The following is a 21,506-nucleotide window of genomic DNA, read 5'->3' on the forward strand; positions in this document are numbered from 1 at the left end:
GCTTGTGCTTTACTGCTTAGCAGGCATCACTTTTAAGTTCATAAGAGTCCGACATTAACTCCCCCCCACCCACCCCATATACGTAGACAGATTCCAGTCTGTACAAAGCTAGCGTGATGCAGGTGAGCCCTTCTTCCAGAATCCTCCTGCCCACACTCTCATTTTGGCCACTGAAGAATTCCTTATCCATAGGAGCTGGAGTCCCACAGGATAAATGTATTTTTTATATTTTTTCTCCCCTTCTCACCCTTCAGGTTCTCGATAGTCACTCTTTCTAAATGCTGATGGCAGTCTGGTAAGAAATGGGATGGCATGGCACTGATAGGTCACATCAATTTGTGCTCTTCATTATCTGGAAAAAGAAATTGCACTCTTGCCGAAATGGAATCCGATGGCACATTTGTAGCAGCACTGATACTGATCAATGTCAAAAACTCAAATTCGTGCACCTTCTCCCACACCGCTCGCTATTCCATTACATTTGTACTTCCATCACTCAATGAAAGCCGTCTTCCAGCTACACGTCAAAAGAACAACAAGAAGGGATATAAATGGGGGATGGACATGGCATATGAAGGTGACAGATTTTGCTGTATGAATGTGGGTTAAACAGCACAGATGCCCATCTTCTCCACACAATGTAGTCCCAGCTCTCCCTTTGGAAAGCATTCCACAAAGGAGTTGAGACGGCAAGGAGCAGCTAATCCAAAATCTGTCTTGGCATCCTGCACGGCATGGAGGTGTGGAAGAGACACTGAGAGAATACGTCCCCTGGCCGAGGATAGACTTTTGATTTGCATCCAAAACTTCCAAAACTCGTCTGACACCTTGTGCTCCTATGGGCACATATTTAAAACCCATAAACACTTGGCTGTAAAATCCAGAGGTGGGCAAAAAAGCCACATGTAAAATCCTTCCAATTTCACACTCATTTATCCAGTTCAGGGTTGCAGGGAGTCAGTGCCCATCCCGGCAGCACTGACACGTGTAAACATTTACAATCCAGAGAGGCGTTTCAGTCAGGATGGTAATGGGCAGGCTGAAGGGTCTAAAAGTGGGAGGATTGTGAGGAGGGGGCAGAGTTGTCATGGATGAAGGCTTCCTGCTGACGCCCTCCTGAGCATGCTCACAACAATCGCTAATCAACATATTCTACTCCACTAAACTGCAGTTAAAATATTCTCATAATATAGTATTGTTTTTTTTTTTGTATTTGTTTTTGTACTTTTTAATATTTTTTAATATATTCTGAAAGCCCGTAAGTTGTTAACGATAAAAGATTCAAGAAAGAAAAAGAAAAAAACAGAAATAGAGAAAGTAACACGACTTGTCCCAGCCCACCTTGAACTATTAATATACATTACAGTTTATAACAATAAAAATGTTTGGTCCTTTGGTCCCTAAGGAATGAGAGATTTTTTCTTCTTCTTCTTCGTCTTCTTTTTTTTTTCCTCAATCGTTCAGTCGTCATGGTAACCTCAGTGACATCAAAAGAAAAAAACGGTACGATAATCCTCCCGTTGAGCAGAAAGTGAGGTGGCTATAGCAAGTTTTTTTTTTTCTCTGCAGGATAAGCATGGCTTTCCGTTTGTCTCTTTGTCCCATTCTGTTCTTTTTTTCCTAAGACCTGCAAGTTTTATAACCCTCATTTGTCCAATAAAGTAAAATAAAAAAAAGCCTCAAGCCCCTTTTCATATATATATAATTTGCTTTTTGTTGCGTACTTAATGAAGAATTCAAGTCTTAACAAGAAGCCTCCGGCTGTGTCTAAATGTTTCACACCTTTTTTTGATCTTTTCTCTTTTTTACTTTTTTGAAATTTTTTTTTTATTTTGCTTTTTCTTTCAGTAGGGTTTTTTATTCCATTTTTTTTCTTCATCTTTTTCTTTAGTTTTTTTTTTTTCTTTCATTTCATGTCTGGTCTTCTTACTTGATTCAGAACTTGCCCATCAAAAAAACGTTGATATGTCTTCAAGAAGATTGTTTTGTTTGTGGGTTGCTCTTTGCTGTTGTGTGTTGTTGTTGGTTTTTTTTTTTAGTGTACTTAAGTTTTTTTTTGTTTGTTTGTTTTTTTATTTTTATTTTTTTGTTTTTGGAAACGTTAAACGCCTTGTAATGAATCTCTTTTCTTCTTACCTGTACAGAAACAACAGAAAAAAGATCATCAAACTGGGCATCCTCACCCACAGCATTTCATTTGATGTTTTTCTATTTATTTGTCTTTGGTTAATCATCCTCTACCTACCTGATATGTTTAAATAGAGCTGTCCATGACAAAGGATTTTACAATTTACACTTACTGTTAAAGTGATTTTTGTATCTGGATATAACTTATCAGGATTTCATTTACATACACCTGACATTAAAATTCATTTCAGTGTCCGCAGGGTTAAAGATGTTAAGATTTGCATGGACAGGATGGACAGGATTAGAAATGAGGACATTAGAGGGCCAGCTCAAGTTGGACGGTTGGGAGACAAAGTCAGAGAGGCGAGATTTCACTGGTTTGGAAATGTGCAGTGGAGAGATGCTGGGTATATTGGGAGAAGGATGTTAACTATAGAGCTGCCATGGAAGAGAAAAAGAGAAAGGATAAGAGAAGGTTTATGGATGTGGCGAGAGAGGACAAGCAGGTGATGGGTGTAACAGAACAAGATGACGAGGACAGAAAGATATGGAAGAAGATGATCCGCTGTGGCAACACCTAATGGGAGCAACCGAAAGAAGAAGATTGTGTCTCGATAGAGAATGATATCACCTTCTCTAAACAAAATTTGAATTAGCTTCCTCTAATTTGGATTTAATTTACGTGAGTGTAAAACGTGCTTACTATTCGTCCTGACCACCTGTAAGTATGGTCTCAGTGATACCATCATAAATGATTTTTAATGTGCTCTATCTAATCATGACCGGATCACAGAAAACATATGTTGATGCCAGGCATAAAGGAGTCCACAGATGCAGGTGGTTCAAGAATCTGTTTCTACTGAAAATCTATACATACCACCCACTTTGGGCAAGTTGAGCCAATGCAAGTAGTAAATTTAACGGTATTTTGTGTGCCAGTGTAGTAAGCAGTGATGAGATGACTGACACTATGATGATCCAATCAGTGTTAATTATTGCAGCCCCTCCAGCCCACTGGAAGTCAGGGATCATTTCAAGAAAGCCTTCTGTTTGCTGGCTCTCAAGGAGATGGTCGATTTTCAAGTCTATGCCTTCATTTGTTAAAAGAAAACAAAATAAAAAGTGCTAGTTACTGAAAAGGAGCAGCTAGAAGAGTCAAGCACAGCAACCCTTCAGAGTGGCCAGGCTGTTAACACCCACAATTTTAAACAAATTTTTCTTTTTGCAAGCCAATCTATACAATGGTTTCTGTCAAATCTAATGCATGAAGCTGAATGTGTGTTTGTCCAGTTTGTAAATCCACATGCAATGTTTGAGGAAGATTAGGAGAGCACCTTAGGCTGCAAAATTTAGTCTGTGTTGATGAACAAAAAGAAACTCCTCACTCTGACTGAGTCAGTTCACCTGCTAGCACTGATCACGTGGAGTAAATGTTTACTGCTACAGCTCTGTGCTTGGAATGACGTTCACTATAGAAAGACACTGTATTATAAAGTTTGGCTGTCAAGCACATTGATTTTAGTTAAGCAAAAGAAGATGGTGTGCTACATGGATATGGAAAGATATCTATCTATCTATCTATCTATCTATCTATCTATCTATCTATCTATCTATCTATCTATCTATCTATCTATCTATCTATCTGGCGAGTGGCTGGAGGTAGTACCCAGCCGGGATGCCTGGAAGGACCGGGACAGGGACTACGCTTCCTCGGGACCATGATAGGGCAGCCGTCCAGGTTTTTATGGGGACCACGGGAATGGAGCATGGAAGCTCAAACCTTTTGGGGCCCCCAGAACTCTGAGAAGCTCTGGACGTCAGCATTTCTGCCACACCCAGAGGTGCTGGCGGAAGGAAAACCAGGGACACCTGGAGTGCTACCGGGTGCTCGTGCGGCCCTTCAGCCACACCAGGAAGTGCAGCCGGAAGCTCATCAGGAGGCACCTGGAGCACGGCCAGGTGGACTTAAAAGGGGCCGCTTCCCTCCATTCAGTAGCTGGAGCCGGGTGGAAGAGGACGAAGGTCGGAGGAGAGGAGTGGAGGCGGTGAAGGAAGGCAAGAAACTAAAGAGGCCTGGACTGAGGGTGTGTGGTGCAGGAGCACCGGGTTGTGTGCTTTGGAACACTTGTAAATATAATGTATAATAAACGTGTGTTGGTGCTTGAACCATCGATGTCTGCCTGTCTGTGTCGAGACTGGTTCCCACACAATCTATCTATCTATCTATCTATCTATCTATCTATCTATCTATCTATCTATCTAGACCATCTGTTTAACAATAACCATAACCTAATGACATGCCAGCCTACTTCACTTCATGCGAGTTTTAATTCTGATTTCAATATGTGCATGTCGTACGTTCACTGTGTGTGTCTTAATGCATGGTTCTTTTTATTTTGAGTGTTTTTTTTCAATATATTATTTCTTTTTTATCTGAGCATATGAGCCTCCATTTCTGCGGTGGGCTGGCATCCTGCCTGGAGTTTGTTTCCGCTTTGCACCCCGTGTTGGCTGGGATTGGCTCCAGCAGACCCCTTTGACCCTGTAGTTAGGATTTAGTGGGTTGGATAATGGATGGATGGATGAGCCTCCACTTTGATACTTATGAATTTTTTTGTGTGTTCTGTCATTTGGTCTTAGAATTACACATCATTTAACCCATTCATTTTCTGCAGTACAGCTTAGGGTGAAGATGCTGAATTGTACAACGACAAGTTTGCTATTCTAACACATTGATAGGTCAGTTTTTGACTTATTCCCAGCAGAATGGCTTAGTAGCTAAAGTTCAGAAAACTGACGGTCTAGTTGCTACCAGTAATTAGTTTTAGCCGTCTCCCGTGGTTCGACTCGCATAGTAGTGAATAAGGACAGTGAGGAGGGCCCCACTCCTGATGTCACGCTTCCCCCTCCCCTCGGCCTGCAGCCTCTGTCTCGGATTAACGCGAATGTATCACTCCTGCAAGCAAACTATGGTTCTTAGCGTGATGACAGAAGTCAAAAAATCAACTGGAATGCTGAAGCAAATTATAGAAAAAAACCCGATCTAAATCCATTAAGTAGTTCTCTCATGAAAAGCGGACAGACACACAGATAGACAATGGATTTTATATATAGAGAAAGATTTAATATCCTGGGACTACAGTTGCAGAAATCAATGAAACTACTTTGATGTTTTGAGCCACTTGAATAAAAAGGTCAGCCAAAACGTTACTTGCAGTGTGTGTGTCTATATATACTGTGCATATGTTACACTGCACTCTAGTTTTCCTGCAACATTCCAAATATTTCAAAGATGAGGGTTTGTTAATAATAGTAATACTACTAACATAAGATTAACGTAGCACAACATTCTGACACCCACTTTATCAAATTCAGATCCAAGGAGAGTTGGAGCACTGGGTGTAAAGCAGGAAACAGTCCTGTGCAAGGTGCCAGTCCATCACAGGACCCATTTCTGCACAACTCTAGGAATGTGGGAGGAAAACAAATGCAGACATGGAGAGAATGCACAAAACATTATATATAAACGTGAAGGTGTAAAAATGTGTGTGCGTCTGTCTGTACGGCCCGGAAGTGCATGGGTACAGCATGAAGCTGAAAGAAATCAACTCTATCGTCAAAGTGAAACTGACGAGAAAAGAGAAAGTTACTTAGCCACTAATACCCAAGCAAGGCGAGCACATCGGCAAAATGAAACCTCTGAGGAGAGAGAAACTTGGTTAACCGCTGATAGGCAAGGGGCGAGTATGTCCGCAAAACGAAACCAGTGAGGATAGAGAACCTCGCTTAGCCACTCAAGCACAACTGATGCGAGTGATTGATTGATTGAATATATATACTGTATACATATGACATAGTTTACTGTCAAATAATGCAAAGAGTACGCAACACGTTTCACGCTTATTTGGGCTCATCAGGTGTACACACTCCACTGCACCCATTGTGGGGATCGAACTTCGGATGTCAGCATGCGAGATGAAGCCTCTTACACTGTGCCACGGTGTGTGGTTCGTTTATTTGACAGCCTGGAATAAGGGTGAAACACGTGTCGTGTACTCTGCATTATTTGACAGTAAACTATGTAACATTCTATGATCTGCTTCTCGCAACTGAGAGGGCCCATGGCGGATGTTTGCAGACTGGCAGACCAACCACATATAATCAGATCGGGACTCAGACTACGAATGCTATGAACATTTTATATATATACATATACATAAATATACATATACTAGCCGTCCCTCGTGATTCTGCCCAATAAACAAACAGGTATCGCTTGCTAAGCAGAGGTAAGGTCCACTCCAAAACATGGTCAGAGGCAGAGCAATTCAAACGGAGGCTTGTGCGTGAGTGTGAAGGGTCCTGCCCTGCTCTCCACTCCTGATGTCAAGCTTCCCCCTTCCCTCGCCCCACAGCTTCGAATTAGCGTGAATATATCGCTCCTCTAAGTGAACTATGATACTTAGCTCAATAAGAGAAGCTGCAAAATCAACCGGAATGTTCAAGCAAATTACAGAAAAAAACAGATCTAAATCCGTTAAGTAGTTCTCTCGTGAAAAGCAGACAGACAGACCTTGGATTTTAGAAAGATAGATTGATAGATAGATTATATATATGAATGAGAGAGAGAGTGTATGTTCCCTATACAATCCTATACCCCTTGACCTATCTGCACCAGATTTTCCATAGTTGGAACCCAAAATTTTAACCTTGCCAGGCAATGCCATATGCTGGAACTATCGTAATATAAAAACAAGTACTGCAATTTTTGGAGGAGGGTGTTGGGTGAGGTATACAGTAACATAATACCAATAGGAATGAAAGATTTGTTTTTTAACTTCTGGTTTGTTGGCCTTTCTTCAAAAATGTAAGCACTACATCTGCCCACCTTGAAGCAGTACCTATGGCTTGAAATGGGCACAGGATGCCACCATGAAGGCATCATCCCAATGGAGAAGTCCAATGGAAGGAGCATCATGATGTGGGGCTGGTTTGCTGCTTTGACAGCATTCAATCACTCAGAGGCAAATGAATTACCATGTTTATCAAGATATCCTACAGGATAATGTCAGAAGCTCAGCAGACGTTGGCTGAGGCAGTAAGACAATGACACTACCACATCGAAGTAAATCTACACGGTGGCCCATATTTATGTATATAACGTTTTACAGTCTGTAGCATTTAAATTACTGTGCGAAAAGTACTGAAAATGGCATCACTGTGTAGCCTGAGAATGAGAGTAATGATGTGCTGGACCGGGCAACCCCTGCTGTGTTCAAATACAGAATGGCAGTGAATAGAATTGTCACTAGAGCAGCGTGTAAATTGTGTGCGTTTGTACTCTGCAACAAACAACTATGTGGTGGTGAAACGGACGATGGCAGTTGAGTTTGAAGGCAGTGGCTCTAGTGTGCTAACCACTGCAAGAATAAACACAAAGTTTTGCAAGTGAAGGGAGCAGGCAGGCCCAGTAGTATGCGTACCGATGCCAACACAGCTCTTGTGGTGAATGCCTTTCAAAGTTGGGTTCTTCTTCAGGCGTGTATCGATTTGGATGGTGCATTGGTTGACCACACCATGGAGAACAGAGGATGAAAAAAACATTTAAGGTTCTTAATGTTCGTGTTCCATTATGTTACTTGATAATAACATTGGTAGTTTCCTGACAATACCGCCTTTTCAATCATATACTTAAATATGGGCCACCCTGTACTACAGATGGGCTTCAAAAATAGAAAATCCACCTTTTGGAGTGACCCAGTGAGAGCTCAGACCTTAACCCAATGGAGATGTTTCAAAATGACCCCTCATGAGAGACATTCACAACACACCTCCTAAGAATATGGCTGAGCTGAAAACGTTCTGTGATGAGGAATGGCCCAAAATTCCTCCTGAACATTGTTCAGGTGTGATCCGTGGCTACTGGAAGCACTTCTCTGAGGCTATTGTTGCCAAAGGAGGTTCAATCAGTTATTAAGTCCAAGGGTTCACTTACTTTTTCCACAGCACAGTGTGGAAGCGACAGAGGATCATGTAGTGAAGAAGAGACTCAGTGGTAGTGCTGCTGCTTTGCAGTAAGGAGACTGTGGAAGATTGTGGGTTCGCTTCCCGCTTCCTCCCTGTGTGGATAGCACTTTGAGTACTGAGAAAAGCGCTATATAAATGTAATGAATTATTATTATTTTATTATTAATGTTTGATGGATGTGTACATTAAAAACGCATAACATTATAATTGTTTGTGTGTTACTAGTATATTGTCTTTGTCTATACTTGTGATCTAGATGAAGATTAGATTACATTTCATGACCAGATAATTCAGAATACCAGGTAATTCCAAAGGATCTGCATTCTTCTTTTTGCCATTATAAATATTTTATGAGAAAAATCAAACAAATAAAATGCACAGCTTTCTGTCTTCACACAATCAAACATTTCTCACACCCACACGCAGGCAGTGGCAATCTGAAGTCGCCACCTAACCTTTTATGAACATCTTTGGGATGTGGGAAGTTAGCTGAGAACCTGGAGAAAAGCAGACTTGTGACTTGGACTGTGGACAGTATGAATTCCTCAGAAAGATTTTAGCACCAAACCCACCATTGTGCACCATTTGGCCTGCCATTCAATCAATTATAGGAGAGCCTGTGAAGACTGAAAGATCTGAAAACCTTATTTTCAGGTTCATTTATCATAGTCTCAGTCAATAAATGTTATAGAATCAAGGACATTTTTGTTCACAGTTGGTCTGTCCAGAGGTTTTTAATATTCCGGCTACTAATACTGTATTATGCTTTTACTGGATGATTAAATGGAAAAATAATGAATTAGAAAGTCTAGAATGCTCTTAATCTTAGGTAATATGGAGTTGAAATACACATTGTAACAAAGAGATCAACTTTAAAAAAAAAAGTAAGAATGGTTTCTTCTTTTACTGCAAAATTTCTTAAGTTCTGATGTGGATTTTTTGCCAGGTATCTGCCACATCTCCAAGATGTGCATATTAACTTGAGAGCACAGTGTGAGATTCCATTGGCATTTATTAGAATGTCCAGCAACAGACTGGCATTTTCTGATCTGGACAATGAATGAATGGAAGTTGAACTGGAGACATGTCATGTCATCTCACAGCATTACTACTTGTGAGGGTGAGGCCTGAAAGAAACCACCTTCTTATGTGCCTGCTTCCCCAAATGCGTGATTATGTACACCTATCCCACTGTTCACCCATCCTGAAGGAAGAGCATGACATTGTATTCCCTTACACTTAACCACAGTGTTAATTCAGAATCTTCCAGTCTTCTTTACTGCTTCTCATAATGTTAAGGTGCTGCCCCCCATCTACCTTTGCCGAAACAGCTCACCTGTGCTGTCACAGTGGAGGTTAACCCCTCTGGTTCTGTCAGTATGGACGGCTGGCATCTTTTGGCCGCTTTAACTGAACTTTCAATCTCTTCATGCCAATTTGGAAGCCATTCATGGCTTGGATGGCAGCTTGAGCGCTGGCAGGGTTATCGAAACTCACAAAACCTGAGGGGCATAAAGAAACAACAGTTAAACGTGAAGTGTTTAGCAGAATTTCCTTGAGGTAAAAAGTAAATAAGAGTAAGAAACAAAGAGGCTCAGAGAAGCTGGTTCTCCATTCCATAGACATCAGCAGATGAGACAAACAGCGCCACGCTTGGATTTCAGTGATGTCGGTCAGCATAGGCTTTACTCCACGTGCTCCCTGGCGACATCTATTTCATTAGCAAAAGCCAATGACTCACATAATGAGCAAGAGAGGACCCTTTAATGTCCCCAGATGCCACATTCAGGCAGCTGCCCTGGTCCCTAAGCAAGGTTTTGGATTAGGAGCAGGGAGTGACAAGGCAGCCAAAGCACCCATCCCAGGACCATCAATCTTAGCTCATCCCTCTGTAGATTTCGAAGATTAATCGCCCCGAAGGAGGCCCATTCCCCGACTCTGACATTACGGTGTAAATGCAATAGTGTATTCATCAATACTGCAAATGGCCCTTCTCTTGTGAATTTATTTGTTATCAAGTCCCCCAGAGACCTGGCAGAAATCAATTTTGTGCGGGACGGCCATTTCCTGCACTGAAAACAAATGCGCATCTATAATATAGTCTGTCTCTCTCTTTCGCGCCCTCTCTCAATTTCAAAGGTGCTTTATTGGCTTGACATTATGTGTTTAGAGCATTAAACTCCAAAAACCATACGTGTGAACAAAGAAACACATTACAGTAAATAATAGGAAAAAAATGAGACTGAAATTACACTAAAAAAATAAAATGATGATCAGAAATATAAGCCAATAAAAAAAGTCAAGTTTTGACATGAAACAACTGTTCATGCATGCAAACACCCAAGTGCCTTCATTCCCACTCCCATCCTTATCTGTTCCCATTTTTCATTCATTTACTTTTCTTGTGCTGCCCTCCATTTCCTTTTTTGTTGTCTCTCAATTCATTTGCAATACAGTGGATTCAGAAAGTATTCATATTCCTTCACATCCTACACACATCATTGTGTTGTAGATTTATCTTTAAATGGATAATTTTGCCATCTTTGTCCAATAGTCTACTGTACACTCAATAACCCAGAATGAACCCCAAAATTAAGGCATGGCTTCAGGAAGGTTGGTAATTTTTTTTAAAGTAAAACAAATGAAATCTCTAATTTATTTAAGTATTCGAACCCTTTGCTGTCACACTCCAAATTATGGTCAGGTTTGCTCTGATTCTTCTAGAGATGTGTCTAGAACTTGACTGGAGTCCACAAATGTTGAACACGATTGACTAGAACTCCTTTAGAAAGACACACACCTTACCTGTCAGGACAAAATCCAAGCCATGAAGTCCAAAGAACTCTCTCTGTAGACCTCCGTGATGAAATAATGGTGAGGCATAAATCAGGGCAAGGGAATAAAAACATTTCTAAAGGAGCACAGTGGCCTTGATAACCGTGAAACTGAAAAAGTTTGGAACCACCAGGATCAATCCTGGAGTTGACCGATTGGCCAAATTGAGTAACTGGGCAAGAATTGCCTTGGTCAGTGAGGTGACCAACAACCCAATGGTCACTTCAGCAGAGCTTCTGAAATCCTCTGCTGAAATGGGAGAACTTAATGGAAGGATGACCATCTGAGCAGCACTAAATCAATCAGGTGTTTATGGTAGAATGGCTAACTCACGCTTAGAGTTTGCCAAACGACATTTGATAGACTCGGGTAGCATAGGAAAAAGATTCTCTTATTTGATGAGTCAAAAACTGAACTCTTCAGACAAAAGTCCAAGTACTATGTCTGATGAAGACCCTACTCATCACCTGCCTAATATGACCATTATGGTTGCGGTAGCATCCTGCTATGGGGATGCTTCTCTGTGACAGGGACAAAAAGATTGGTCAGAAGTGAGGTAATGATGAAGATAAATGAGCGAAATACTGAGAAGATCTCAAAGGAAACCCGCTCTGGAGTGCACATGCTCAGACTGGAGGAATGGCTCACCCTTCAGCGAAACGATGACCCAAAGTATACAGCCAAGACAATGTTGGGGTGGCTTTGGCACAGCTCTCTGACAGTCCTTGAGAGGCCCAGCCAAAGTCCTGACTTAAACTCCATAAGACAACTGTGGAGAGGCCTGAAGATGGCAGTTTAATGGAACTTGAGAGGATCTGCCAGGAAGAAATGCTTAAACTGCTCAAATCCTCATGTAAAGAGCTTGTAGAGGCTTACCCAAGAAGACCTGAAGCTGGATTTGCTGCTAAAGGGGCTTCTACAAAGTACTGAAGTAAGGGTCTGACTACTCGGATGAATGAGTGATTTCAGTTTTTGATTCTTAATAGATTTTCCATCCTTTCTAAAAACGTTTTCATTATGAGGTTTTTAGTGTAGGGTGATGAGCAAAAATGGAACATTTACCCATTGAAAATGAAATCTACAAAAGTGAAGGGGTCTGAATAGTCTCTGAATCCAATGTCAACCCAATAAATGCTGTTCACATAAAGTTACAGAGTATATCATACAGAGATAATATGATTAAGATATGTGATAATTACAAATATGTGTCGAGTTAACTTTCATTTTTATGTACTAAATGAAACAAGAGTGACACATTTAAATACTTTAATAGTACATTAATATCCATATATAAAAATTTCTAATTTATAAAGGGTCTAAAGCTGTGAATGAGTAATTCCCTTCTATCTAAAGAAGCTCATCAGCGCCTACACCCCAATCATTAGACACAGGCCTTCTTTCATTTCCGAGGATAAACAAAACTTGCATGAGACATACAGCCTCAAGCTACAGGGTCACAAATCCACTGAAAGATTTAAATGGCAGTGTAAGGAAGGTTGAGTCCGTCTAAGCACTGAAATCCGGGCTGAAGACTCATTAGTGAAGTAAATTGTGGCAGTTTTCATGAATGTTTTGAATTCCCCTTCCAATTCTCATTTTCTAATAGAAACGTATTGTGGTACTTGGTGCCCCCTAACACCTTTACCAAGCTACTCCTCCTGGCTATGGAAGGGCAGAACGGAGTGGAACCTCTTCAGAAATGGAGACAGTCACAGCCTCCGACCAATGTACAGTATTTTTATGAAGAGTTTTTGGACATTAACGCATAGAATGTCATACTGTACAAAGATAAGAGAGCAGATAAGGAGCTCATTGGCCTACGACAAACAAACGTTGCTTATTCCTAAGGCTATGGATCAGCAGGGTTGTGTTTTCTCCCAGAAAAATTAACTGTTTGTTTGTTTGTTTTTGTCTTCCTTCTTCTCATTCTAATTGACATAATTTTATTAAACTGATTTTTTTCATTTTGCTACACCATCCAAATATGCCAAACAGTGGCACCTGCAGTCCTATGGGCTCATTAATGAAAATAAATGTATAGACATCTATCCCGACCCTGCTTATTATTACCCATCTGAAGCAATGGTTAGGCCACAGACCTATGTTTAAATGTAGACACACTAAAACACCTTAGAACTGTTTGGACAATTGGCTATGAATGCACACAAATTTGCAAAGACCCAATACAACAGTTCATTTTTGGTCAGATGAACCAGTAGTACTGCCACGGGCCTATCAGTATATACAAATGCACCGATCCCCCAATTACTGAGCTCTGTTTATTGGTCATTTGCAGTGTTAGTTCGGCAATGGGCCTATACATCAACATAAATGTGTTTTAGAGGAACTGATTTTAAAATAACAGTCTCAATCCACTGAGCTTATTCCCTTCATAATTTTAAACACTTCAATCAAGTCTCCTCTTATTCTCCTTTTGCTTAAATTGAAAAGGCTCAGCTCTTGTATTCTTTCCTTAAAACTCATCCCCTGCAGTCCTGGAATCAGCCTTGTCACTCTTTTCTGGACTTCTTCTAGCACTATTATGTCCCTTTTAGTAGCTTAGAGATCAAAACTGCACACAGAACTCAAGATTAAGCCTCACCAGTGTGTTATAAAGCTTCAGCATATCCTCTTTGGACTTGTACTCTGCACATCAAGGTGCTATATAACCTGACATTATGTTATATTATGTTTATTATGTTATATTATGTTTATTATGCCTTCTTAATGGCTTCTGAAGACTGTCTGGAAGTTGATCCTGTCAAGTCCACTTCTTCTCCTTCTTTTGGCTGTTCCCATTAGTGGTTGCCACAGCGGATCATCTTGTTCCATACCTTTCTGTCCTCGTCATCTTGCTCTGTCACACCCATCACCTGCATGTCCTCTCTCACCACATCCATAAACCTCCTCTTAGGCCTTCCTCTTTTCCTCTTCCCTGTCAGCTCTATCCTTAGCATCCCTCTCCCAATACACCCTGCTTCTCTCCTCTTCACATGTCCAAACCAACACAATCTCGCCTCTCAGACTTTGTCTCCCAACCGTCCAACTTGAGCTGATCCTCTCCTAAATCCTTCTCATTAAGGTTTACTTTCAAGTTTCAGACCTCCCAGTGTGTATTTAAATCTAACATTTCTACTTCCTACATATAGTACCTTCCATTTACTTCCATTTAATTTCATATGTGATCATGCAGACATTCACTTTAAAAAAAGTTAAAGAAATGTCAGTTTTTCAATTGTTACCTAGTCAGGGTCATGCTATATCTCCCATCAAATTCCCACCACTCCCCATTTAATTTAGTTGATTTTGGACTAATAATGAAAACCCGGCCCCTACACACCATTATTTTAACATGTTACGTATACATTAAAATATTCACCTTCATTGTTAAGATTTTATCTAATCTATCTATCTATCTATCTATCTATCTATCTATCTATCTATCTATCTATCTATCTATCCTGAAGACTTTCTTCTCTCCCTCATTGGTCAAGAGTTATGTCTTTAATTCAAATTCAGCCCTATGAGGCATTAGTTTCCTGCTTATGATGTGTACTAATTATTTTGGAAGTAACTATTTAACAATTTATTATCAAAACAGCATGCATTTTGGAAATTTGAACATCTGACTGGATATCTGATATGTGGATGATGCGACACAAGTAACATGAACTTTTTTCAGTTGCCTTGGTATAGAATTGGTTACTATTGGCTTTTGTTATGCAAAGTTCTCTCCATTCGGCTTGAAACCTCTCTGCCACCACTTTACAACATACAGGGTGAGTAACATGTAAAAAAAATATTATTTTGTGTGAAGTGTTCCTTTAAGATGCCTGGTTTCTTAACCAGATGGCTGTGGCTTTAGCTCATATTAGTGTTATTCTTCGGCTTCTCTTTACGTTTTCTCTTGTAAATTTTTGTCATTTTTGAGCATACAGATTTTTGATTCTTCAGTTTTTGAGTTTTTTCTTGTTAATAGGAATTTGATTTTCTATTTGTTACTTTAGCTAAGTGGTTAGTTTTGATTCAACATTTCGAAAACCTGTTTCTACTCTTTTTTTCTTCCTCTCTTTGTTTGGAATTTTGCATTTTAAAGACAGAACTTTGAAATTTGTGTTTTGAATTTATTTTGTGCTTGATAAAGTGTTTTGTGGGTACTTCCTGGCTTTCCTTGTTTGGGTTAAACCATAGCATTCAACAAATCCAGAATGTTTAATATGTTTCAATGCTGTTTGAACACAAAATCTGCACTGTTGCTTTCACATTTTTAAATATGGTGGTCATCACACTACATGAAAAGTCACATTCATTGTCGAGGAGTGCATGACACTCCAGGCTTGACTACAGTGTATTTATAGTTAGATGCCAGCCATACGTAGTCAGTGGCAGATGTTGCAACTGTCAGTCAGTCATAAACTCCATAAATTGTGTATCACATTTTCAGGTTAGCAACCAAAAAATCGAAATTTATAATATATGTTTCTTTTAATATTTTTTATTATTCAGATAAATGTTTTCCTGATATAATTTTTTTTGGTAGTTAGAATTCCTACAATTTGAAAATAATATTTTCTTAATAAAAGGCCTCACAATGCTTATTTTATTGTCAGTTTTGTTTTTTTGTGGTGCTCCCCCTTCTGGTTTGGTGCTTTGACTCTTGCTAGGTTGTGTCCTCATGGACGTCACACATGATGATGTCATCAATGTGCCCTAATCAACATTAGCATTATGGACAACACCTGATGTGCTGTTTGTTTTGTTCAAATTAAATGGGGCTTTGATTTAGGACGAGTTTTGGTGGCAAAGACATTTGACTAAGAATTTCGATTTATTTTTGGAAAGTTTTAACGGCTATTGATCCTGTTCAGGGCGGCACGGTGGCACAGTGGTAGCGCTGCTGCCTCGCAGTTAGGGGACCCGGGTTCGCTTCCCGGGTCCTCCCTGCGTGGAGTTTGCATGTTCTTCCCGTGTCTGCGTGGGTTTCCTCCCACAATCCAAAGACATGCAGGTTAGGTGGATTGGCGATTCTAAATTGGCCCTAGTGTGTGCTTGGTGTGTGGGTGTGTTTGTGTGTGTCCTGCGGTGGGTTGGCACCCTGCCCAGGATTGGTTCCTGCCTTGTGCCCTGTGTTGGCTGGGATTGGCTCCAGCAGACCCCCGTGACCCTGTATTCGGATTCAGCGGGTTAGAAAATGGATGGATGGATGGATGATCCTGTTCATGCCTTTGAGTTATATTTCATCTTTTTTTTATTGAATTTGTTAAAAGCATATAACATTCCATGCAATCAACTAAAAACTTAACAGAACTAAATTTGAATCAACCCCTACCCCTGAGAAAGATAGGAAGGCCAACAGCCAAAGTAAGACAATTGAGAGTAGTAAAGAGAGAAAGGAGTATTTTCCCCTCAATATAAATGTTTATTCTAAAATATTATTGATTAAGTCCTGCCAGGTTTGAAAAAGTTTTGAACAGATGATTTATATTTCATCTAAAGTCCAGTTTTTTTTTTTTTTCATTTTGCTGTAGTGGCCTGTTATTTTAACCTTTTGGCAGAACAGTGTCCCGTTTTTGTGATTTGTAAGACCTACACATGCTGCAATAAGGAGACAGACCAAACCAGACTCATCAAGACCATATCAAACTCACTACATTTCTTGCTTGCCTGATACATACAGTATATCATTGATGTGAAAGCACCTACTGCAAGAGCTATGTCTGTCTGTCTGTCTGTCCATCTGTAACTCCTTGGACAAATTGGACAATTTTTTGTTGACATTTGACACACTTCACTTTTCATTGAGATATCTTGAATATGACACACATAATGTACACATTTTGTAAATTTCAAAATCTCCCATTAAATAGCATTGGCAAACTTATCAATCTTAAAACAGTGGGATATTCTGTGCAACTTCAGCTAAGAGTTAATTCACTGTTTCAATTTTACATTCAATTTTATGGTTCCCTTAACTTATATATTTTTTACATTTTTATCTTTTACTTGTTTCACGGCCACTACTGATGGAAAAACAGAAAAACACCGGTAGTTGTGTGCACTGAAGCAGAACACCGGGTGGGCTGGAGTCAGATGTACTGTGCTCAGGGTTTGATGGCGGAGTGTTACCATATAAGCAAAGTTTGACATTAGATGTATATTTATTTATTTACTTTTCTAATCATTACATTGTTTTTTATTCAGTATGGTAGTAATGATATTGTTTTTGAATTCCTCACCGTACAAAGTAAGTACCATCTCTTACTGGACTAGAATGTAGGGTTAGGTCTTGTCATAGGCTAACTTCTGGTTTCTCCCTCTGCCACATCTCACACTCTTCTCTGCTGCTGTGTTACATGTTGTACAAACCTCAGTCACAGCAGCTCACTTGAAATCGAAGCAGGATTAGTGACATAATATTCATCTTCGTAAAAGTAAAAAAATAAAAGCATCTTATTTAGAAATGCATGGCAGATGGTTTGGTGCACTTTATGCTACACTGACTCAGAATGTTTGTTACACTTAAGAATAGCCAAGAATTACCTAAAAATATAAGGATTTAGCTTTTTCTGACATTGCAATTTATCAGCAAAGTTTGAGGGCCTCATGTATAAAAGGTGCATACACACAAAAACATTACATACACCCATTTCAATGACTGCTTCGAGATGTGTAAAAAAATGTACTTCATGTAAAGCCACGCACATTTTTTTCACGGCAGCCTCATACAGTGCGTACGCAATTTTCTGCTCAGTTTTGCAAAGGGGCTGCACCCAGCGTCAAAGCAGTGCTACTGTGTTTCTGTGTCGTTTACCCTTCTTTTTTTAGATTTTCATCTATTACTCTGAATTTATGAAATACACAGAAATTAATTGCATATGATTTAGAAATTTATTATTTATTATTATTTATTAATTCATTTGATTTTAATCATTCTGTAACAATATAATGGTGCACAGAATGGCCAAACGTTTCCAACTACTATAGCTGCTTTAGCGTTGTTAGAAGACATCGCAAATGGGAGAATTAGAAGAGAGTGCATATTTACAGGTGATGATGACTGGCTTCTAAGTAGATATCGATTTCGGAGAGCTGTCCTCTTAGAGCTGTGTGCTGAGCTGGTGCCAGCTTTACAAAGGCAGACTTTGTGGAATTGTGCTCTACCTGCTCCTTTGCAAGTTCTGTCCATTCTTAGCCACAGGAGCTTTTCAACGTGAACTTGCTGACTGATTGGGTATTTCACAATCATCCCTGAGTCACGCCATGTCAGCTGTATGGGATGGTATTATCCACTTGTCATCCAGATATACAAGATTTTCTTACACTATGTTTTGTTTTGGGTTTTTTGTTTTTTTTTTAAAGCATTTTATTGAATTTATTAAAAGCAAATAACATTCCATACAAGCAAGTCAAATTTTACAAAACTAAGTTCACATTAGATCAACCCCTACCCATGAGAAAGAGACCTAGACCAACAGAGTAAGACTTTAATAGTAGGAAAAATAAGTACAATAAGTAAATAAATAAATAAAAATAATTAAAATAAATAAGGGAAGAGAATCCACTTCCTCAATTTAAGTGCTTATTTATTTAAATGCAATTTAAATGCTTATTCTAAAACGTTATGGATTAGATCCTGCCAGTTTTGCACAGATCCTCTTAGTGAGAACTTGATTTTTTCCAATTTCTAATAATACATAACATCAGTTACCCACTGACTTAAAAGAGGTGGGTTAGAATTCTTCCAGTTGAGTGAGATAAGTCTACGTGCCAGTTGTGAAGTAAAGGCAATTACAGTTTCTTTGTCCTTCTCCACTTTAAGCCCATCTGGAAGTACACCAAACACAGCTGTTGATGGATTAGGAAGGATTGTGACACCATGGCTGTCTGAGAGGCATTTAAAGATTTACACTGTGGTTGAACTGGCAAACATCAAAGTGCAATTCGCAGGAACATCCAGATTTCCAAATGTAATCGGAGTGGTCAACTGCACACCCATTGCTATTGCAATGACGCTAGACAAGTTATATCAATCAGGGATGAGTCACCAAAAGAATGTGCTGCCATTAAATCAACTATAGTAAGAGAGCCTATAAAAAAACAACAACTCCACACAGTTGCAGGTGTTTTTTCCAACTAGTGTATCAAAAGGTAGCAGTCCTATTAAGGATAGTGAGAGACCTCAAAGAGCCATGTAAAGAGCAAAGAATCGATCCGTTGTGGCTCTCGACACCTATGCTACACTACAAAGGCATTTTCAGAGAATGAATTTACTTATGTAAATATAAAGCATTTCCACTCTATGAATGTGCTGCTCTATATACCACAGAAAGTGTATCGCATTGTGCAAGTATGTAGCGTGCGGTATAATGTGGCACACATTCATGGTTTGCCCGTACCTAAAGAGATGGAATATGATGAACCTGACCCTCATCCACCAAATGATCAGCCAAATTGTACAGCATTATATATTCATTTGAGTGTAATTAGCAGAATGTAAAAACGGGTAATCAGATGCAAGATTTATTTTTTAATTAATTCATTTAATATGTGGTCATCATTACATATTACAGCCCTTATATTCCTTAGTTCATTGGCCACATCTCTTATAGCATCCACTACTGCATTTTGTGACTCCAGAACAGCGTCTGTCAGCTGTTTCCGAAGACAGAGGTGTGTGTACAGCCAGCTCCCGAAGATGGTGCTCGGCATAGCAGCACCATCACCGCCTGGAGTCACATCCTCGGAACAAGGGTCAGTTTTTGTAATATTGTCTGAAACAGAATAAAGAGACAGTGAGCTGCGACTCACCTTTTCATGTTGACTTTGACATCTGCCCACTTCTTTTTTATTATAAGTATTGTGCGACTTTCTGAACTTGAACTTTTGAGTGTCTGTGCCACGCTGTGTTAGTCCAACATCTTCCTTTTGTTGCTTATACCACTGCTTAAGTTAACAAATAGTATGTTTTTCCTTGCCTCCAAATTCACATTCGCTGAAGTTCTTCTTTTTTCCATTTACTTTTTTGCCATTGTCTTTTTTAGCAAAACACTGAATGGAAGGTGCTATCTATATTGATTTGTATGTTCATATAGGCAAAATTCTGGGAGGAGTTGGAGTGAGGCTGTAGGCTCGTGCATTAGCATTAAAATTCACGTTGATTGGGTTTTATAAAGGGAGGTGCGTGGAACTTTGCTTATGCACAGTTCAATGCTTCTGAATTTCTTTTGTGTGTACACACATTTCCAATTTTGTCCGTACGCCATGTTTTAGTGTGAATTCTATGCACGTTATATTGGAGGCCCTGAAACTTCAGCACGTATATTAAATCTCAATCGGGCACTTCTGTATGTTTAAGAAATTTGAACTATAGTTTGCCATAGTCCTTCCACATCCAACAGCTAACAAGAGTGTATAAATCTTTTGGAATCTGCTGTCTATGCTATTTCAGCCACATGATATGATAAAATTGGTATTAAAAGCATATTTTATATTTGTAGTATATGTAATTATATTCTGTCACTTTTGATTATGACTTACTATTACAAAAATATGTAATACACAAAATTGTGATAACAAACTCTTTGATAAAGTGACTAGAAAATTGAAAAATACGCCAGCATTTAAACCAACTAAGCAAGTCTATGAACAATCCTAATGTTACACCATGCTTACATGTTCTTATTTTTGTGTATTACAGCAGTTGTTCAAATTTTCCAAAGTAACGATAATCTGGTTGGACTCAACTATTGCCTTGCTATGGTAAGCTCACTGAGCACAGCCTGGTGGTTGTTTAACAGTCGTACCATACCATACCACTTTAAAGCCCACTTAATCCTCTGAAGTACTGCAGGGGGCTACAGCCTATCCCAACAATCACAGGGCAGGAACAATCCCTAAACAGGGTGCCAGTACATCACAAGGTGAACACACCCTCATACACACACACAATTACTAGTGCCAGTTTAGCATGATCAGTCCACCTAACCTGCATGTCTATGGGCTGTTGAAGGAAACTGGAGCACCCATGCAGACATGGGGGAGAACATGAGACACAAACCTTAGTGCATAGCAGCAGCGTTACCACTTATTAACAGTCATTAAAAGACAGTAAATGTTTGCTGTGCATTCAAACTGAACTAATGTGTATGGGTGTATGGGTATCTGTTTTCAGCAAAATATGAACAGTGATGCATTAAGGTGTGTGTCTGTGTATGTTGTAGTTTGAAGCCATCACATTTAAATATCCATAATATCCAATAAATAAAAAAGGACAAGATGACAGAGAGCACAATTTGTTTAAAATTAAATGAACACTTTACAGTATACCTCTTCCTCATCCTCACAACCCAGTCTGGCACCCATACGTACCAAAGCATTTGCTCTGATTAGTTGCTCTGTCCATGAAGACTTTCGAAGAGATGACTGTGCCAAAGGGTAGGAACATCTGCATTAGTTCGTTGTCTCCAAACTCCTGGGGTAGGTGGTAGATAAAGAGGTTGCAGCCTTCTGGTCCTGCC

At 39.6% G+C, this 21,506-nt stretch overlaps 1 protein-coding gene across 7 annotated transcripts in view; it reads right to left on the reverse strand.

Annotated features, from left to right (window-relative positions):
* Positions 1–2,081: 2,081 nt before the first annotated feature.
* The window catches only part of celf5a (cugbp, Elav-like family member 5a), a 654,186-nt gene continuing 634,761 nt past the window's right edge, over positions 2,082–21,506 (reverse strand). For all 7 annotated transcript variants that reach the window (XM_039766812.1, XM_039766810.1, XM_039766811.1 and 4 more), the window contains exons 11-13: positions 21,358–21,501; positions 9,491–9,656; positions 2,082–2,136 (exon numbers count right to left, since the gene is read on the reverse strand). In XM_039766812.1, the coding sequence (XP_039622746.1) occupies positions 9,529–9,656; positions 21,358–21,501 (272 nt within the window). In that variant the 3' untranslated portion in view covers positions 2,082–2,136; positions 9,491–9,528. The remainder of the gene's footprint in view (positions 2,137–9,490; positions 9,657–21,357; positions 21,502–21,506) is intronic.

Source organism: Polypterus senegalus, chromosome 10 (genome assembly GCF_016835505.1).
Source record: "Polypterus senegalus isolate Bchr_013 chromosome 10, ASM1683550v1, whole genome shotgun sequence".
Taxonomy (NCBI): domain Eukaryota; kingdom Metazoa; phylum Chordata; class Cladistia; order Polypteriformes; family Polypteridae; genus Polypterus; species Polypterus senegalus.